The 13,533-nt window shown below is 56.7% G+C and overlaps 1 protein-coding gene across 11 annotated transcripts in view; it reads left to right on the forward strand.

The window, feature by feature from the left end:
• LLGL2 (LLGL scribble cell polarity complex component 2) overlaps positions 1 to 7,819 on the forward strand; it is a 32,441-nt gene extending 24,622 nt beyond the window's left edge. For 3 of the 11 annotated variants that reach the window (XM_057501702.1, XM_057501706.1, XM_036900040.2), the window contains 17 exons: positions 575 to 729; positions 1,815 to 2,032; positions 2,105 to 2,172; positions 2,305 to 2,458; positions 2,547 to 2,651; positions 3,059 to 3,351; positions 3,453 to 3,603; positions 3,993 to 4,146; positions 4,803 to 4,919; positions 5,032 to 5,198; positions 5,626 to 5,890; positions 6,110 to 6,251; positions 6,549 to 6,577; positions 6,778 to 6,825; positions 7,028 to 7,070; positions 7,192 to 7,253; positions 7,428 to 7,819. In XM_057501702.1, the coding sequence (XP_057357685.1) occupies positions 575 to 729; positions 1,815 to 2,032; positions 2,105 to 2,172; positions 2,305 to 2,458; positions 2,547 to 2,651; positions 3,059 to 3,351; positions 3,453 to 3,603; positions 3,993 to 4,146; positions 4,803 to 4,919; positions 5,032 to 5,198; positions 5,626 to 5,890; positions 6,110 to 6,251; positions 6,549 to 6,577; positions 6,778 to 6,825; positions 7,028 to 7,070; positions 7,192 to 7,253; positions 7,428 to 7,498 (2,242 nt within the window). In that variant the 3' untranslated portion in view covers positions 7,499 to 7,819. Of the gene's footprint in view, positions 1 to 574; positions 730 to 1,814; positions 2,033 to 2,104; positions 2,173 to 2,304; positions 2,459 to 2,546; positions 2,652 to 3,058; positions 3,352 to 3,452; positions 3,604 to 3,992; positions 4,147 to 4,802; positions 4,920 to 5,031; positions 5,199 to 5,625; positions 5,891 to 6,109; positions 6,252 to 6,548; positions 6,826 to 7,027; positions 7,071 to 7,191; positions 7,254 to 7,350 lie in introns of all 11 variants that reach the window. The other 8 variants (XR_008997451.1, XR_008997452.1, XR_008997453.1 and 5 more) reach the window with 8 other exon arrangements.
• The last annotated feature ends 5,714 nt before the right edge of the window (positions 7,820 to 13,533 follow it).

The following is a 13,533-nucleotide window of genomic DNA, read 5'->3' on the forward strand; positions in this document are numbered from 1 at the left end:
ATCATGCTCTGTTCCTTTCCAGAGCCTTCCTGGAAGGCTGGAAAGGCTGCTCAGGCCTCTGCTCGGGGGAGATGGTGCCTAGCGAATGCTTCTGAGCCCCATGTCAGGGTCTCAGACTATAGGGAGACGAGGCCATTTATACCTCTCATGGCTAATTCCTGACAAAATATTCCCAGTCTTTTCCTTCCACCCTCCCAGAGAGAGGTTTCAGACTGTTTTAATAACAGGCCTGTTTCTTCAAACAGAATGGTATAGGAAGACCTAGTGTATCAGCAGAAACTAGGGGGGCGCTCTCGTTCAAGCAGGGGGCAAGTCTCATTGCAGACTCAGAAGCCACAGCCTGTGTGCCCCCACCTCACCACCAAGGTCTCCAGGCTGCTGTGGTCAGGAAGAGTTGGGGTCTACCCCACCCCTCCTGGGGACCTTGGGTGAGCATTCACCCTGAGACTGGCCTCCCTCCCAGGGCCTGCCACTTTGGCTGGCACTGAAAATTCCAAGCTGCCAGTGCATCCCGTGGCTCTTGGGGGTTGTCGGGAGCCCCAGCCCACCCCACCCCACCTTCTGTGCCTGTCAGGTTGCCCTTCACCATCTTCCAGGGTGGCATGCCACGGGCCAGCTATGGGGACCGCCACTGCATCTCGGTGGTGCACGACGGCCAGCAGACAGCCTTCGACTTCACCTCCCGTGTCATTGACTTTACTGTCCTCACTGAGGTGGACCCTGCCGCTGGTAGGCGAGCTTCGGGAGTGGGCATGGAGGGCTAGCTGCTGCACGGTGTGGGGATGCAGTCCTATCTGGAGATGAAGAGGAGGGGCCTGCCTGGGTGTTCCAACTGCCACGCCCTGAGTCCCTCAGCCCCACTGCACCCCTTCTTAGTGCCACCGAGGCCAGCAGCTGTAGTCAGGCCCTTTCTTTCCCTCCTGCCAGCCTGTGGCTTCATCCTTTGTCCTTGCCTGGCTCTGATGGGGCTTAGTGCAAAACGGGCAGGTCTGTACCATTTGGTTTAACACCCACCCAGCTGAAGCAAGGGGGTCCTGGCTTGGTCCCGGTGAAGCCTGCCATGTGGTGTGGGGCAGGGGACAGTGTGGGGCCAGCTCCGAGCCAGCCCCTTGGAGCTCAACCAGGACAGCAAAGCCCTGAGTCAGCCTCATAAATTGGGTGACAGACGAGACGAGAAAGGGCTGATGTGGAAGCCTGGAAAGGAGGCCTGGTGGGAGAACGGCAGGAGGGTGGGCCTCTCCAAATGACTGTGACCTGACCAGGCCCTGGGCCTCCAGGTGAACAGGGCAGGCCTGCTCAGGACACCCTGGGCTACATTCTCCTGGCCTTGCCACCACAAGGCCATTTGGAGGGGGAGCTCCAAACCTGCTTTCCTCCTTTCTCAGCCTCCTCTCGCCTCACACCTGACACAGGCTGCTGGGAGCAGGGTCTAGTCTGTGGTCAGTTCTTTTGGATTTTCTTACCTAGGTGATGATGTCATCTGTGAACAAAGACAGTGTTATTTCTTCCTTCCCAATCTGTGTTCTTTTCATCTCCTTTTGTTGTCTTACTAAAATATTATCTGTCAATAAGATCTCTTTTTTATCCTGTTGATGTGGTGGCTCACATTAATTGGCTGTCAAATGTTGAAGCAGCCTTGCACACCAGGGATAAATCCCACTTGGTCATGGCATATAATTTTCTTTATACATTGTTAGATTTGGAGCTTGTTTTTAAAATGCAGATTCCCTGGCTTCAACCTTAGAGCTTCAGGTCCCATGGGGCCACACTGGGCAGACTTCTGCAGCCCCTCACCTGTGGCCTGTAACCCCCAGCCTTTGATGAGCCCTGTGCCTTGGTGGTGCTAGCCGAGGAGGAGCTGGTGCTGATTGACCTGCAGACGGCCGGGTGGCCAGTAGTCCAGCCTCCCTACCTGGCCTCCCTGCACTGCTCTGCCATCACCTGCTCCCACCATGTCTCCAACATCCCCCTGAAGCTGTGGGAGCGGATCATCGCCGCTGGCAGCCGGCAGAACACACACTTCTCCAGCATGGTAGGTCGCGCACCCACCCCAGCCCTCCCTCAGGGCCGAGCTCTCCCATGACTTGCCGGTCTCATTCTCTAGGAGTGGCCCATCGATGGTGGCACCAGCCTGGCCCCAGCCCCACCCCAGAGGGACCTGCTGCTCACAGGGTAGGTAACTTGGAGGGTACTCTCTTTAATAGGATATGCAGAGGGTAGGACAGAGCCCAGAGTGGTGCATGCCCCTCCCGGGTACCCTGGCCCTGCAACCCCTCACAGCTGATAGGCAGGCTCTGCCCACAGGCATGAGGACGGCACTGTGCGATTCTGGGATGCCTCTGGTGTCTGCTTGCGACTGCTGTACAAGCTCAGCACAGTGCGAGTGTTTCTCACTGACACAGACCCCAGTGAAAGCCTCAGTGCCCAGGGCGAGGACGAATGGCCCCCTCTCCGCAAGGTGAGACCAGGAGCTTAGGAACCCTGGTGGGCAGGGCAGGCTGCGGCTGGTGCTTATGACCACTCATGGGCCTCCTCTCCCTTGTCAGGTGGGTTCCTTCGACCCTTACAGTGACGATCCCCGGCTGGGCATCCAGAAGATTTTCCTCTGCAAATACAGTGGCTATCTGGCTGTGGCAGGCACAGCAGGGCAGGTACCAGGCCGGCCTGAGGGTGGGAGCAGCGGGCAGGAGTGATCAGGTGGCTTCACGCAGCATCCAGGCCCATGAACTTACTTCACAGGATTGGGGAGGGGGCAGCAGGGGTGGGGGCAGCAGGGACAATAACCAGCTCCCCGAGCGCCCACCGATGGTGTCAGCAAGAGCACCGTCTGCTCCTGTGGCTCCAGGCTTTCCCAGTGCGTAGAGATTGCGTGATCCCAAGAGAGGGAGGCCTTTGAGGGAGCCGTTGTCCTCTCAAAACCAGAATTAAGGGCTGATGATTGGACACAGGCTTTTGGACCCTGGCCCTTGGCGTGGGGACCAGGTCCTTTGCTTCCCCATTCTCCACCAGCAGGGTCCCTTGGCGTGGGGGTTGCTCAGACCATCACTGCCCTTCCTAGGTGCTGGTGCTGGAGCTGAATGACGAGGAGGCGGAGCACGCTGTGGAGCAGGTAGAGGCTGACCTCCTGCAGGACCAGGAGGGCTACCGCTGGAAGGGACACGAGCGTCTGTGTGCCCGCCCGGTGCCCGTGCACTTTGAGCCCGGCTTCCAGCCCTTTGTGTTGGTGCAGTGCCAGCCCCCGGCTGTGGTCACCTCCTTGGCCCTGCACTCCGAGTGGCGGCTTGTGGCCTTCGGCACAAGTCATGGCTTTGGCCTCTTTGACCACCAGCAGCGGCGGCAGGTTTTCGTCAAGTGAGCAGCCCGCCTGGGGTGGCCGGGGCCCAGGTCTGGGAGTGGTGCCCCATGAGGACACTCAGGCTCCGGCAGCACTGACGGCCTAACATCCCCTCCAGGTGCACACTGCACCCCAGTGACCAGCTAGCCCTGGAGGGCCCACTGTCCCGTGTGAAGTCCCTAAAGAAGTCCCTGCGCCAGTCCTTCCGCCGAATACGTCGAAGCCGGGTGTCCAGCAGGAAGCGGCGGCCAGCCGGGCCCCCAGGAGAGGTAAGGCCGAGGCTGGCTATGATCCAGAGCAGAGCTCAGAGCAGCCATAAGTGGGTCTGAACTACCTCTTCTGCCCCAGCTTGCTTTGTCTGCAAGCAAGGCTCTGAGCCACACAGCCGAGGCTCACGTCCTGCCCACAGCTCACCGACTATGTGGCCTCAGATATGTCACAATTGTTTCTCTGTGTCTTGGCTTCCCCAAGAGTTAAAGGCAATGATTCTAACACCTTGGGGTCAATCCTCAGTAAATATTCCCAGGCAGGTGGTGGCATGAGCTGTGGCCAGTGTTCCCCTGGAAGGATTGGTGGGGAGCAATCCAATGTCCACACCAGAGGGGGCAGGGAGAGAGCGGAGGCGAGAGCCGCACCTCAGGCCCAGCCCAACCCACAGCAGGTGCAGGAGGGAAGCGCCAGGGCAGAGCGGCCGGGCCTGCAGAACATGGAGCTAGCACCCGTGCAGCGGAAGATCGAGGCCCGCTCAGCAGAGGACTCCTTCACGGGCTTTGTCCGGACCCTCTACTTTGCTGACACCTACCTGAGAGACAGTGAGTGGTTAGGCAGAGGTGGGGGATCCAGGCAAGCACTCCTGGCATGAGGGCGGGTCGGAGGCTGCTGCCTGCTGGGCTGGTGGTGCTATTAAAAGGGGTTCCCTTCACCAGCAGGGGGAGACTGGAGCCCCGCCTGCCTCCTTCCCTCCCCTTCCCGGGTCTCCAAGTCAGGTTGCCCGGCTTTCACATCTAGGCTCGACAGTCCTCCAGAAGTGCGGCCTTGGACACGTCACCTTGCCTTACTGGGTCTCAGCTTCTCCCCCTGTAAAACGGGGGACCGCTATGAGGGTTGGTGCCTGCTGGTACCCAGTGGGCCCTGCGGAAGTTCTCTGGCTGCTCACCCCTGCTGCACTCCTGCCAGGGCAAGGTGCATGGTCGGGGGCTGTCTGCAGCTGTCCTGGGTTTAGGATCATTCGTGCTTGGGGCTCTTGGTTGTCAGTGTTCCCAGCCTTTCCTGTCTACACCCCGGGAGGCAGGTAGCACCCACAGCACTCTGTTTGGTATAGGAGGATGCTAAGGCTTATGAGGTTTGCTGACTTGACCCTAGAGTCACACAGGACTTGAGTAGCAAGGCCAGGATGTAAGTCCAGGTCACCTGGCTTCACCTGACCCTCAGAGCCAGGGGTTAGATATAAGCCTTTGCTTCCTGGCAGGCTCCCGCCACTGTCCCTCGCTGTGGGCCGGCACCAATGGGGGCACTGTCTACGCCTTCGCCCTGCGTGTGCCCCCTGCTGAGCGGAGAATGGATGAGCTGGTTCGGGCAGAGCAGGGTGAGTGCTGGGCAGAGGGAGAGCAGAGGATGCTCGCTCACCTAGGCTGGGGGCAGGGTGGTGTCTTCAGCCTCGCCGCCTGCCTGACCACCGGCTGCCTCCTTCCCGGTAGCTAAGGAGATCCAACTGATGCACCGAGCACCTGTGGTGGGCATCCTGGTGCTGGACGGACATCACGTTCCCCTTCCTGAGCCCCTGGAAGTGGCGCATGACCTGTCGAAGAGCCCAGACATGCAGGGAAGCCACCAGTTGCTCGTTGTGTCAGAGGAGCAGTTCAAGGTGTCTCTTGGGTGAAGGCAGGGTCCCACAGCAATCTCCGGGACATCCGGGGGCTCAGAGTCTGGCACAGATGCCAATGGCTGGGACTCACTTAAAGTTGTATTTGCCGTTGGTATGTGAGGGGGGCTGTGGAGGCACAGGAAAGGAATGGGGTCTTGGTGGAGTCCCTGGGCCCAGGGTCAGCAGTGGGGACACTGAAGCAGACCTGTGTCTGTGGGAGGGACAGAAAACAGAGACATGGATATGTGGCCTTGGCATTCCTTGCAGTTCAAGTACACGCTGAGGGAACACCGAGGCTGAGCAGGCTTTGCTGGGAAGCAGGGCCCAGAGGCGGCACCAGGCAGAGAAACGAGAGGTCCTTGCTTGGCTGGACAGAGCACTGCACATGGTCCAGCCGTGGGTGTGACCGGCTGCCCTGTGCTCCCAGGTATTCACGCTGCCCAAGGTGAGCGCCAAGCTGAAGCTGAAACTGACCGCCCTGGAGGGCTCACGGATACGGCGCGTCAGTGTGGCCCACTTTGGCAGCTGTCGAGCTGAGGACTATGGGGAGCATCACCTGGCCGTCCTTACCAACTTGGGCGACATCCAGGTGGTCTCGTTGCCCCTGCTCAAGCCCCAGGTGCGTTACAGCTGCATCCGCCGGGAGGATGTCAGTGGCATCGCCTCCTGCGTCTTCACCAAATACGGCCAAGGTACACACGGGCAGGTGCATCTGGGACCTCTGCAGGCAGCACAGGGTGGGGGCTCCCCCGGCATCTCCAGGGCTGCTGGGAAGGGCAGCCAGGGGCGCTGTGGCCAGAGCCAGGCTGGGTTGGCCTGAGGGAGAGAGCTGCAAGGGAGGCTCTGGCCCCTGACATCCCCTGGGAGGGAGGCCTGGCTGGCCTCACCTGCAGGCTTCCTCCCCCACCCAGGTTTCTACCTGATCTCCCCCTCGGAGTTTGAGCGCTTCTCTCTCTCTACCAAGTGGCTGGTTGAGCCCCGGTGTCTGGTGGATTCAGCAGAAGCCAAGAACCACAGCCGCCCCCGCCATGAGAAGGCTGTGGGCCGTGCCAGGTCTGTAAAAGTGCCTTAGCCCCAGCACTGACCCCCACCAGGCGAACGTGGGGGGCTAGCCAGGGTCCTGCTCCCCTGTGAGCTTAGCCCACCCTCCCAGTCCTGGTTCTTTGCCCCACTTCACATGCCCCTCCCCCTAGGCAAGCTGCCATCCAGGGCAGGGCTTGGTTTACCTCCCCGGGGCCCTTGCTCAGGGCAGGCCAGGCCAGTTGGCCTCATTCTTCATGCGACCAGGGCTTTCTGAGCCGGCTGGCGAGCCTACTGGCCCCCCGGTCCTCACCATCTCTCTTCCCACAGGATCTCAGGGAGCCAGAGTGGTGGAGAGGGTAAGGCAGGCCTCCGGGGCCGGGGACGCGCGGGGGCAGAGGCGTGGCGAGCACACCTGGGGCTGGGAGGTGGGGAAGGGGCCTCAGGCGAGCAGGTGGCGCTCAGATTGGGAGCAGAAGCAGCATCCCTTGTGTCCTGGACAAGGACGGAGCTGGGGCAGAGGGCCCAGGGCTCGCCTGACCTGGCTTCTACCCTCCAGAGAGGAGGCCTGGCCTCGTGATGGAGCATGCTCTGCTCAGTGACGAGAGTGAGTCCGGGCGGGAGTTGGTGGGCTGGCGCGAGGGCTGCTCCCAGAGGAGGCTTGGAAGGCCAGAGGGGAACTGAGGGCCGCTTCCCTGAGGGGCAGACCCCCCCAGCACCACATCAGTAAAAGGGGGAGAGAGGCTTGTGTCTGGCCCAGCGGCTCCCCCCATCCTCACCAAGCCCCTGGTCCCCACCCCTGCCCACAGAGGTCCTGACAGCCATCCAGAGCACGCTGGAGGGGGGCCGACGGTGAGTTACTGCTCAGGTTTATGGGGGTGGGGCAAGGCGCCAGGGGGGCTCTGGGAATGAGGGTCCTCGTCTGGCTGCCCTGAGTACCCATGGACAGTGACTGCCCTGCCCTTGCCCGCAGGAGCTCTGGCGATTGGTATTCTCAGCGACTGGCCATGGGGTACAGCCTCAGCAATGGGGCAGGTAGGGGCTTCTGGGCACTGCTGTGGGGTTGGGGGGCAGCGGGGAGGGTGTGTTCCTGGGGAGGAATAGGAGGAAGAACCCCCACCTCCCTCCCCAGGGTCCTGCAGACCTTTGGATCCATTCTAGCCCTGACACATGGGCCTGCTCGTCCTGAAAACCCATGTCTGGTCTCAGGGCGGGTGGCCAAGGCCCCTTCCTGCCAAGGATGCTCCCGAGTTGCTGTCACTCCCTTCACAGCAGACTGAGCGGGATGCACACCCAGGCTGCACGATGAACACACACTACTGAGGGCTCCTCCCTGGGGCACTTCGCCTGGGCAGGCATGTGCCGGGGAGCCGGGAGCACCCCCAGTCCCCACCCTGCTGCTGCTCCTGGCCTCAGGACAGGAGGAGCCCCAGAGCCCTGGGGCTGTCCCTCCCTGTGTCTCGTCTGTCTCGGTCCCTTTGTCAATGTTGCACAGTTTTTATCCCCTCCTCCCTTTTTGTAGTCGGCTGGGTTTTAAATTATAAAATGTAACTGTCTCTGGGTGAGAAAGAATTTTTAATAAATACCTTATTACCTCTTCACTGGACTGGTCCAGTGATTTTAATTTGTCAGAAGTGTCCACATAAATGGACATGATCATTAGCTGGCTCCTTGCCTTTTTCCCTGGCGTCCACCCCCTGGACCAGGCTGGTGCCCAGGAAAACCTGTTTTTTTAAGCCATCTGAATCAGAGCCACCTGTACTTGGCTGTACCTGAGCGCCATACACCTTCATCTCGGGAATAAATAGTGAGAGTTAACCATCTGGAATCTGACTGCTTCCCTGGGACGGGGACAGAGGGAGTCCCCTTCCTGCTCCTGGTGGCCCTTTTTTGCTGTCAGAAGGGAAAGATACCCATGGTATCTCAAGCCTGGTGGCTTCTTCCAGGCCTCAGGGAAGGACTTGGGGGACATGGAGGTGAAAGGTCGTACCCCTGGGCAAGTGGCCAGATGAGACAGCTGTTAGGTCCTTACAAGCCAGGGGTGTAATTCTACTTGGGCTGTGTCTCACTCCTCTTTGTCGATCTCCTCCTGTGTGCTGGGCACTTGGGGCTCGGAGCCGGCCCCTACAGTGTGGTCCCCACCTCGCGGGGCTCACAGCCCTTACAAGTGTGGGAAGTGTCAGGATGAAGGGCCTGGGAGAAACGCTGCTGCAGGGGCGACGTTTCCCTGTCTCGGGAGAGATGACCAGGAGCCGGCTGGACGGAAGGCACGGGGGTGGGCAGACCGTTCTGCACAGAGGACGGGGGATGGCAGCCTGTGAGGAACTGGACTGCTTCCGTGGGAATGAGTGAGAGCCGAGGGCGGCTGGCAGGAAGTGTGCTGCAGCGAGGCCGCCCAGGGCCGGGGCCAGACACAGGGCCTGTGGCGCCCTGGGGAGAGGGTTCTGCTGAGTGTACCGCAGCCCACCCTGCCCTGAACAGCGGAAGGGCCCATCGGGAGGACACCGATTCACTCACAGCGGAGGAGCAGAGGCCCTGGTCCCGCAATGGATGTGCTGTGGGAGCGCCCTACCCACCTGCCCTCCAGCTCAGCATGTCAGCTTGAGTCTCTGGGGAGGAACAGTCCCTCAAAGGGAAGAGGAGTGCTATCCCTGGAAGAGGTGGAGAAGGGACACTGGGCAGGGAAAAAGAGCCCCAGATGAGGGGCTGCGCACTCACCCTGCTGGACACTCAGCATCTGGACTTTATCCTGAGGCAATGGAAGCATCTGAAGGGCTTTAAGCAGGGAAATTCCATGAGATTTATTCCTCTAAAGAGCACTACATTTTAAATCCCAGCAAATTCCACTCGTGTGACCTCAGTAAAATAACAACCTGCTCTACATCAGTTTCTTCTGGAAAATGGGATGACAACAGTGTCCCCTCACCATCTATTGTGAGTTTACATCAGTCCACAAGGTTAATGGGTCAATGACCAGGGTCAGGAGAACACATTAGAGTTTGATGTGCAGGAAGTCTTTATTGCTATTATAAAAAAACATCAAGCTTTACTGTTTATACTTTGGGTTAGCACTGGGGTCCTCTGTTGGTAGGTCAGAAGACCATGCACCAAAAGTGAGTGCCAAGGAAGGATGGGAACACCACATGCCAGAGGACAGCCTCCCACCCCAGCCTGTGGAGACGTGTGGTGTTTTGACTGCCAGTTTAAGGGGCCTGCAGTTGATTTATCCAAGTTAACTCACAAATGGACATGTAGCATAAAGTTTCCTGCCAAGAAAAAAGAAGATACCGGTGACAAAACAAATCCCAGTCAATCAGAAGGAAATGGCACAACCAACCCTTGCATAGCTCAGAGGAGCATCGTGGCTGTAGCAATGATCTGGCTGATCAGGTTGAATAAGAAGAAGTCAACAACCCCACAAACACACGTGGAAATGTCCTTTGGAGATGGATTTATATCCATGCCCATTAAGGATAAGCTTTGCCTTGCCTTAAGTACACAGTGCTCTGAAGTCTTAGCTAATGGTGGTCATTTGCATATTTCAGTGAGATCAACAATTCTTATTGATAGGGCTGCACAAATGAAGGGCTTGACATTCTCTATAAAGTGGATTTAGGAAGCTGGGCTGGAGCAGAGAGAGAAGTGGGGGGTGTGGTCCCTGCAGCCGCCATCCAGGGAGAGGTGATGGTGGTGGCGAAATGCAGCTGTTGAGAGGTTGAGTTGACAATGATCCCTGCCAGAGGGAGGGGTCACTGCTGACTCCAGGGGCCTTGGAGATGTACTCCAGGCAGCTGGCCATGGGACCTGGAGACTCAGATCTGAGGGTCTCAGGCATCTGGAGGTGGGAGACTTGGAAGTCAGGTAGACCCACCCCTCCAACACTGGCTTTGTCTGTGATTGGCTCTGTGACCTTTGTAGATGACCTCAACCTTGTACGTCAGTTTACTTATCTGTAAAATGGGGCCTACCTCAGAGGATTGTTAAGGATTGTATGAGAGTCTGTAAAAACTGCACCTGGCTCCTAGTAAACCCTCTCCAGAAGGGGTGCGCATTACTGTGGATGGTGAGGAGGCCAGGAGAGGAGGCAGCGGCTCAGGAGGGAAGAGGGGGTGTGTACAGAGCAGAGTCAGAGGAGGGCTCACCCAGACCCCAGGGGCTCACAGTGTCCGAGCAAAGCAGGTGGAGGAAAGAGTGGCGAAAGCAGGAGGCAGAGGGAGGAACCGGGATTGGGGCTGGGGACAAGTTCGTCCAGGGGGTTCCCTGGAGATTGTGGCAGGTCACACAGCCAGGAGGTGGGGTGGGGACCAAGCGGGCTCTTCCAAAGCCAATTCCCAGCAGAAGCACTATGGAACAGAATAGCAGGGACTGCGGGTCAAAAGTTTGGAGTTTGGTCCCCAATTCCTCACTTGGTGGCTGTACCTCCGTAAGCCACTCCTCCCTGAGCTGTTTACCATCTGTGAAATGGGGTCGCATTCCTTTCTAGGGTTTGGGGAGGTTTAAATGCAGTGATGCCAGGAAAGGACCTGAGGCTCAGGGACTAAGAGTTTGAAATGCCCATCCAGCCTAGGGAGGCACAAGCCCTGGCCTGGACCCACAGGCAGGGGAGGGAGGCACCTGGGAAGGTAGGTGGAGATGGGAGAGGTGCACAGAGCGCCCCTGTCTTCCCCTAAGCTCACAGGACACAGGGTATTGGGCCGGGGAAACTCAAGTTTTGTTTGTAGGTGTTTAACGAAGTTCTCCAGTGGGCCTTGGGAGACAGGTTCCCTGGGTTGGCATCCCAGCTTTGACACTATGACACTCAGCTGTGTGCCTCAGTTGTATCATCCATTGAACGGAAATCCTTATAACACCTCTTCAAGTGCTTTCAAGGGTTAAACGAATTCATAGTACAGTGTTTAGAGCAGTGCCTGACACATAATAAGCCCTGACGTGTCAGCTATTCCTTGTTGTTATTACAGGGCAAAACCTTTCTGTGTTATTTTAATTATAAAATGCATACAGAATAGCAAGTCAGGAATACAACCTGATAAATCTCCACAAACTGGACAGACAGCATCACCCACACCCTGGGAATCCTTGAAACTTTTCTAGTCATGATCAGCCCTCCCCGCCACCTGCAGCCAGGGCACTGCCCTGGAGATCAGCCTCCCTCTTTTCATACTTTATGCACAGACTCACAGTGATTTATTCCTCTTCCATGTCTGGCTTCTTTCACTCCCCATTGTGAGCTAATCCATGCATGTTGCTGGTAGTTGTGGACTGTTCTCAGTACTGTGTAAAAATCCACTGTGTGAATACATCAGCCCATGTTTCTCTCTTTACAGGTGAAATGAACCCTCTGAATATCATTGTCCTTTGGCTCCCTCAGTGGTGGTGGTGGGGAAGCAAAGCTTACAGACTTTCACAGTAAAAGTTACAAGTTTTATGAGTTATATGGTAGCTAATGTTGCCCACAAGCTTGTGTTCTTTGGGGACAGCTGCTTCCTAATCTAGAAGCAAAGGCCAAGCCATTTTTTCTCCTTGCTCAGACCAGGCCTCTGGGCTGTGAGTGGTGGCCTGCCCTGGGAAATTGCGTGCTTGCAACAGCTCCAGATGTTCAGAGGTGAGACAGATGCAGGCCAACTAGAGAGCATTTGGAGGAAAGTTTCGTAGTCTTGAATGTTATCTCCCCTGCTCTGGTTCTGGATGGGGCTGCTGGTGAGGTGAGGCTGGTGAGCGGTCAGCAGGTGCACAGAAGTCCTGGTGGGACAGGTCATAGGCCCTGGCTGCATGTCTCAGCCAACTCCATCCTGGGTGCCCCAGAACCTGGGTGCCCCAGAACCTACCCTGCCACAGTTGCTCACCCTGGGGCCCTTCAAACAGTCTCATACATCCTGCCTGGGTTTACCAACAGTATAACTAACCATCTAAAACAGGCCCATGCCCAGTAGAAAGATGGGTAAAGGATGAGAAAAGACAGGTCTCAGAAAGGAAAGCAAATGCCCTAAGAGAAGAGGAAAGCTTTTTCATTTTCACAGAGAAATGAACTTTTAAAGACAGTGGGATTTTATTTGTCATATCTCAGGGAGGCAAAAATGTTAGGTAACACCATGCCTTAATGCTTTGTGGAAGTGGGTGGTCTCCTGTCTTGGTGGGAGTGTAAATTGGTAAGGCCTCCATGGAGGAAAATTTGGAAATCTCCTAATTACAAATGCATATACCCTGTGGTCCACAATTCTACTCAGAATTGCTTCTACTTTGGCACAGGTGAAATGCTGCTGCAGTGTTGTTTGTAGTAGAAACAAAAGATGGGATGAAGGTAGCATCCACTTCGGATGTAAAAATCTATCAATAAAGAACTGGTTAAACTATGGCACACTTTATTTGCTGGAATACTATGCAGTTATAAAATAGGAAGAAAAATCTTTATGTACTGTCATGAAATCTCCAAGTTAATCTGTTAAATTGAAGAAAGTAAAGTGAAGAACCATGAATTAGATAAGCTTGCATTTGTTTTAATCTGCATGGATAGCACTGGAAGGACATAGAAGAAATGGGTAAGATCAGGAAAAAAGTTGAGTAGCTGAGAGTCAGGAATGTGAGATTGTTATTTTGTGGACTTTAAACTATGTGAATGTATTACCTGTTCAAAAGTTAAATATTTAAACAACACACATTGGGGCAATCCGGAATTTATGGGGTCTGGTTATGTTCCACGAATCAAAGGAGGTACACAAGCCTTTGCTTCACACCAGTTCAAGGTTTACATTACGTTTTACCCAGTTTCTTACGGTTATATTTCACAACCTAAAGGTCTAACAAACCTAATGGAGTTCTTGCTGTGCACTAAGGTCGGCTTGGTCCCAGCCTCCTGGAGCAATCCCGGGTGCTAAGGGAGGAGGGTGGGCGACCCTTAGAACTCCCAGGAGGAGGAGGACGGCGCAGGCAGGTTCTTTCAGCACCCCCTCCCACCTCCTGCTGGGAAGCAGAGCATGGGCCCCCTCCCGGCGCGGTGCCAGGCCGTCCTGGCTGGCTGAAACTCCCGGGAGGCACGGTTGCCCGGTCCACGGCCTTTGTCCGCCGCTGCAGCGTCTCCTCTTTCCTGGAGGGCCTCCGCTCCATTGTGGGCAGAGGGGGTCAGGACCCGCGCCACCTGCATTATTGATGCTCGTAAAGCTGGAGCTCAGGGGGCTAGATTGAGCCGGAAGCCCCGCCGTAGCAAAACCGGTGTTCGAAGGCTGGGTGCGCCGCCGAGGGCTGAGGGCGCCAGTGGGCACCAAATCCTCTGGAAGCGGAGAGGACGGAGACACCGGGAAGCCTTCTTCACTGGCCCACC

This window comes from Manis pentadactyla, chromosome 4 (genome assembly GCF_030020395.1).
Source record: "Manis pentadactyla isolate mManPen7 chromosome 4, mManPen7.hap1, whole genome shotgun sequence".
Taxonomy (NCBI): domain Eukaryota; kingdom Metazoa; phylum Chordata; class Mammalia; order Pholidota; family Manidae; genus Manis; species Manis pentadactyla.